The sequence below is a fragment of the Fukomys damarensis genome, unplaced genomic scaffold (assembly GCF_012274545.1).
Source record: "Fukomys damarensis isolate Sample0158 unplaced genomic scaffold, DMR_v1.0_HiC HiC_scaffold_27, whole genome shotgun sequence".
Taxonomy (NCBI): Eukaryota; Metazoa; Chordata; class Mammalia; order Rodentia; family Bathyergidae; genus Fukomys; species Fukomys damarensis.
In genome coordinates this window covers 21,451,028-21,457,058 of record NW_022900939.1, presented here as the reverse complement: position 1 = coordinate 21,457,058, position 6,031 = coordinate 21,451,028, and the positions used below count along the sequence as shown (strand labels likewise).

The 6,031-nt window shown below is 55.5% G+C and overlaps 1 protein-coding gene across 1 annotated transcript in view; it reads right to left on the bottom strand.

The window, feature by feature from the left end:
• Positions 1-854: 854 nt before the first annotated feature.
• Tmem134 (transmembrane protein 134) overlaps positions 855-6,031 on the bottom strand; it is a 6,698-nt gene continuing 1,521 nt past the window's right edge. The window contains exons 2-8 of the mRNA XM_010636165.2: positions 5,931-6,026; positions 5,032-5,096; positions 4,413-4,502; positions 4,218-4,294; positions 2,112-2,156; positions 1,899-1,952; positions 855-1,819 (exon numbers count right to left, since the gene is read on the bottom strand). Coding sequence (XP_010634467.1) covers positions 1,737-1,819; positions 1,899-1,952; positions 2,112-2,156; positions 4,218-4,294; positions 4,413-4,502; positions 5,032-5,096; positions 5,931-6,026 — 510 coding nt within the window. The 3' untranslated portion in view covers positions 855-1,736. The remainder of the gene's footprint in view (positions 1,820-1,898; positions 1,953-2,111; positions 2,157-4,217; positions 4,295-4,412; positions 4,503-5,031; positions 5,097-5,930; positions 6,027-6,031) is intronic.

Below are 6,031 nucleotides of genomic sequence, written 5' to 3'. Positions count from 1 at the left end.
TTTTTGGCCACAGCTAGTTTGGGAACCACTGGTTAAGAAGTGCGTGCATCCAAAGGGGATCCTCAAAGTGCCATGAGCGGGTGCTGAGGGTGAAAGGTTCAGGACAGCAGGAGCAAAAGGCTTGGGTGTTCATTCAACACAGGCAGAGGACTCTAAAGGCGCTCACCATCCTGGAGCTGCACATGGTGGGCAGTTCCTCCCTAGTGGGGCATATGCTTCAACTGAGGAGACAGAATGCTCCTTCGGGTGTTCTTTTGGCCAGGGTCTGGTTCCTCTTTCCCTCCCCTCAAGAGTCACGGAAAGGACCCTGGGTTATGTTTCTGTCAACAGCCCACTGGCTGTCCTTGAGTGAGTCGATGCTTATCTGTAAAATGGGGTTCCCTCTCAGGCCTTGAGCCCCTCATCTATATATTGGAGCTGAGAGCCAGGCTTGGCTACATAGACCTGTAATACAGCACTCTAGGAGGCTGAGGCAGGAGGATCATAAATTCAAGCCCAGCCTGGACAAATTAGTGACTTAGCAAGACCCTGTCTCAAAATATAAAATAAAATAGGGCTGAGGACATAGCACCGTGCATAGGTCCTGGGCTTAATCCTTGGTACCACAACATAAACAAATGAGATGGGGTGAGGTAGTGGATTCCAAAACATGGCCTGGGTTCAGTGTTTAGCACAGGCCTGATGACAGCCTTGTAGGAGTTTGACAAATAGTTGCTACTATGAGCTCAGCTTTCAGGATTCTCAAAAATTTTATTTCTTTTAGCTCAGTGGTTGCACCACCTGCCTTACAAGCACAAGGACCCAAGTTCGATCCCCAGTACCAAAAAAAAAAAAAAAAAAAAAAAAAAAAAAATCAATTTCTTGGTTCCTGAGATTCTGTGGTACTCTGATTTTCCAAAAATTCAAAATGATCTGTCCTTGACGTTCTTTGGCTCCAAGTGTCTTCGATCACTGAGGCTGTCTCCCGGAGGCCCTACTTGCCATGCCCTCTGCTCCCTGATCCTCTCAATCTCTCCTGGGAAGTAGGGCAGTGGGGGAGGGGCAGGCCACCGCATCCTCACGGCCCACATTCAGGGCTGGCTGTGGCAGCCCGGGGCCCCAGAGCCAGGCTGCAATCAGGATAGCAGCCTCCAGGCCCCAGGCCTGCGTCATTTATGAGTGTCCTTGTTCAGGGCCACCAGGTATTGGGGCTGTCTTTCTAGGCAGACAGGGCTCCCTGAATCTGCAGGACTAGGAGTAGGGGAAGTTGAAACCCCTCTTCCTGCCTGAGCTTTGTCCCCAGTGTGTCAGGACCTTGGACAAGTCTAGGAGCATCAGGGCATGGGACTGTCCCAGGTCCAGGTCGGTGGTGCTTGACATCTTTCGCTCCCAGGGTCAGACCTTTTCCCACCTTTATGGAAGGGGCTGGGCCAGGAGTGGTGGAACAAGAGAGTAGTTGCCCTTGCTGGAATTAACTATCCTTTTATTAGCACAAAATAACGTCAACCCAGTTGCCCCAAGGCCGGAGAATAAGTTAAGGCACATAGCAGGTGAAGGACAGCGCTCTCAGCTGGGGCCTGCATGCCCCAAACTTCCTGAGCAAACTCCCGAAAGGCCTGGGCATTGCAACACTCCTGGAGGGCCTTCTACCTCGAGATGGGGCGAGTGGAATGGATCTTGGGTCCGAGGAGCGCCCCATGGACGCGAGGCAGTGTCCTGGGGCTTGAATCGCAGGTGTCTGGCGGTCTGCCCGCAGCTTACTTCTCGAAGTAGGGCAGGTAGAAAAACTGGAAGCCCTGGTGGCCCTTGACTGCGCAGTAGATGAAGATCACGTGGTAGACTGTGGGGGCGGAGCCTGTCAGCACGGAAGCGGCCCCTCCCCCGTCCCGCCCCCTCTCCACCCTCTTAGCTGCCTGTACCTCCGGGGATCAGCAACAGGAAGCCCGGCACGAAGAAGATGGCGCTGGAGACACCTGCTGGAGGGAGACGTGGTGGCTCAGGTTGGGAGGCCACAGCACCGCGCGTGCCAACTGCCTGGGCAAGCCTCCCTCTCCGCTGAAAAAGGGGTGCATTTCTTCTGGGAGGTGGCTGGGCTTGTCCAGGACCCATGGGCACAGGTGGGGGGTGCTCACCTGGAGAGGGGGCCACCTCCAGTCCCACGCCGACCATGATCAGCACTGCACACAGATGGGGTGGCGGGGTGGGGAGGCGGGGGTGAGGACTGGGCCTTCCACTCCCAACCCCCGGACCAGGCCTGAGGAATGGTGTCCCCCACCTCAGGTGAAAAGCCCCTGGGCAGAGACCCGCCCCAGAAGGTCACCAAGCTCTGTTTTCAGAGCAGGACATTTGCAGACCCTAAGAAATGCCTGTGAAATGAGAGATTTTTGCTCCTTGCTATGGGCCTAAGTCATTCAGTAAACACTTATGGAACACCTCCTGCACGACTAGGAATTCCACTGTGAAAGACAGAATACCTAGCACTCGTGGCTCTGCCTTAGGAGAAGGACCACCAACAACCTGAGGACTATAACCCAGGTGATCAGGATATGTGGGGAAGGCAGGGTGGTGTGGAAGCTGGGAGGTGCTGCCCCAGTCAGCATGGAGGGCCAGGGAGAAGCTTCATTCATGAGGGCAGTGAGAGAAAGGACAGCAGCAGCCATAGCAATCAGAGTTGATACTGACCACTTTTCCAGGCACTGCCAGGCAGTAGGCTAAGTATCTTACATACACTGTCACATTAGCCACTTTGACAGGAGACAGGTGTAAAAGGAAACTGAGGGCTGGGAATTTAGCTCAGTGGTTCTGCCACCTGCCTCACAAGTGCAAGGTCCTGAGTTCAATCCCCGGTACCAAAAAACAAAAAAGGAAAAAGGAAATAGGCACAAGGCTATCTGACTCTAGAGACTCTGCTGTAGACATCATCAGGCAGACAGAATAAACCCATGGCAAAGGCATGGAGACTGGAGAGAACTGGGCCTTTCCAAAAGCTTCCAGCACTGGTTATACTGGACAGGAAGAGCTCAGGCTGCAGGAATCTGGTAGGGCCTGGATCCCCAGGCTAGGATAGCTGATGTCAGGGAAGCTGAAGAGGTCAGGCAGGATCTGCTTTGCAGATTCAGACTCCTGGGTTCACCATTAGAAGAGGAATGGGGCGGGGGTGAGTAGGGGGAGTGCAGCAAGGGGAGTGGTACTGCCCGGGGGACTGAAGGGCCACCATGGGCTGCTGTGTGCTTTGTGTACAGCACAGAGCACCTCAGAAAGGGACACAACTTCACTCCCTGAACCCTGACTAGGGCTGTGGGCTCTGCTCTCAGAAGAGGCATCTTTAATTCCTACAAAGGCCCTTACATAGTTATGGATATGCGTTTAAATCACAGCTCATCCACTTCCCAGCAGCAGCTTGAGCAGGCCCCTCCATCAGCACAAGCCTTCTGCCCTGACTGCTGAAGCTGGGGTGATACCACCTTGCCGGGCTGAAGAGAAGCCAGTGGCTAGTGGCTTGGCATGCAGTGGTACTGGGAAGTGGGGACCTCCCCCCAACACACACACACCTGGAGCTGGGCTTTCTGGCCTAGAGGGCCTGGCTGGCGACAGGGCTTTGACTTTCCTGGAGATGGGAGGAATGGGAGCCAGAGCAGAATCACAGCTAGTCCTTCCTTACAAACCCCTCTTTAGCACAATCCTAGACCCTTTCTGGGGACCCTGCCTCCTGTTCCATAGAATGACAAGCTTGGCAGTCAGAAACATCTGGCTGTGAGACTGGCCTGCTCTAGACCTCAGTATTCCCATCTGAGCAATGGAGGGAGATCCTGGTCAGCAGTCAGATTCCGGAGAAGGGCAAGTGACTGGCCTCTGGATGGGGCTGGCAGGCACTTATCATCTCTGGCCACGGGGACACCACATCCCTGAGCACCTGGCTCTCTACACAGGTTCTAGGCCCTCCCTCTCATTTAGTGAGTGACATCTGTAAGGCCAAAGCAGACAGAGAATAGCAGTTAGTCTTCAGTCCCCTGACGGATTCAACATATTAAGCTTTGAAGAAAGTCTTTAGAGCACTGATGTAGGTTCCATTTCTGTTCTGTGTGATTTCCTGGCTGGGTGACCAGAAGCCTGGGCTTGCACCTCTCAGGGCCTCAGTTCCTTCCTATACTGTGGGGATGCTGAGAGGTCCACTGCACCAAGGGGAAACAGCCTACACAGAGGGAGGGACAGGGAGTCAGGACCCTCAGGGTACTCACCCAGCCCCAGCAGCAGGAGCAGGAAGGAGGCCAGCACCACCCGGCAGTTCTTCTGGATTAGAGGGTGTTGGGTCCAGCTAGGTGGCAGGAGAGCAGGATGAGTGTGAGAAAAGTGAAGGGCAGGGGTGGGTGAAGAGCCATGGCTGATTGGCCAATAGTACTTGGAGTTTGGGACTCATTCTAAGAGGGTCTCACCTGCAGCAGGCATTGTAGGAGCGCTGGGTGGTGCTGCTGATGGTACTAAAAGACCACTGGGAGCTGCGGATGGATGTTCGGCCAGAATCCCTGCAGGACAAGGCCTGGTGAAGGGCAGGAGGAAGCTAGGAAGGGAATCCCTTTGGGACAGGAGTCCTGAAGAAGTGTGTATGTGGGTGGGTACAGGGTCTAGGGTTGGCCCCCAAAGGACTGAGGCGGGACAGAGGCTCTGAGAGGGGACAGGTGTGAAGATGAACTCAAAGGCTGGGGTGTTCAACAAGATTAGGGGTGGAGGAAGACTAGGGTGAAAGCTAGGGGTTCCTGCAGCATAGATGACGCATAGGGAGGTGAAGGGGTGAGGGGAAGCAGATTAAGGATAAGAAGGTTAAGGGTTCCTACAGCGTTAAGACCTGGGAGGGGTGGGGGGATGAAATTAGGCACTAGGGTAAGGTGACCACACTGGATAGGCGACCCCATGATGGAAGTAGGGCTCGGAGTCATTATATGAGGGAACATAGGAGAGCTGAGAGTACTGGGGTCATGCTCTGGTAGGACCCTGTGGACAGCAGCTAAAGGCATGGAGGTCAGGGGACAGGATGGGTCCCCACCTGGTCCTAACCTGGTGCTGACTCCCCCATCTGGTTCCGGAGAAGGCTGGGCTAAATCTTCATCGTTCTGCAGATTCTGTTCCAGAACACAGGGTTCAGAGGGGTGGCTGGGCTCAGGCCCTTCCTCCCTCTCCCCTTGGGGAGAGAAGAAAAGCTGCCCTGACAGCTGTTTCCCTGGCCACCTGGGCCTCCACCCTTCCAGAAGAACGGGTTAGATGATTCACAGAAACCGAAACCCAGGCAGGAGGTGGGTGGATGGTGGGGGTGCTGGAGAGTAGGGGTCAGAAGGGGTCCAATTGAGGGTTCCCTGCATGGGTTCGAGGGTCAAGCGACCTCTAAAGTTCTAAGGATGACATTTCAAGGCAGCTCTGGATTGGGGGGTAGGAAAGGGCCCAGGGTTCCCAGGTTTAGGGCACAGGAATCTGGCCTGGGTCCCCAAGAAAAGGGTTCTAGGAATGAGGGAGGCTCTCTGAGAAAGTGAGAATTTCCTGTTCAGTGGGAGTCAAGGGATGTGAACAGAGTCGTCATGTGAGTGCGAGTCTCCAGCTCAGAAAAGATGGGATGGGGACTTCCGGAGAAGAGACGGGGATGCAGGTTCCTAGACACCAGAGAGCTGCTCTGCCTCTGAGCAACATCTGTTTCAGACACAGAGGGGTCAGCCTCCCAACCGGTGTGGGACTCCCGGAGAGCTCTCCACGGTAGTTGGGGGATGAGCGCCGGGCCCCGGCTCTCCGGTGCTGGCTGGGTACCGAAATCAAAGCTGACAGGTTCCGGGCAGGGCTCTGGACCAGGGATCACGTTGAGGGCTGTCTGTCTCCCGCTCCAGCTGGGGCCTCTAGGCAGATTCTCCCCCGAGCTTGGGATCTCCAGGGCCGGCCTGGGGCGGGGTGAGGTGGGCCGGGCCCTTCACCTGATAGCGCAGCCGGGACTGCTTGTCTTCGTCGGCCGCCTCGAATCGGGCCCGGCGCTCGAAGTGCAGCGGCCCGAAGCGGGCGACCCCGCTGGACTCGG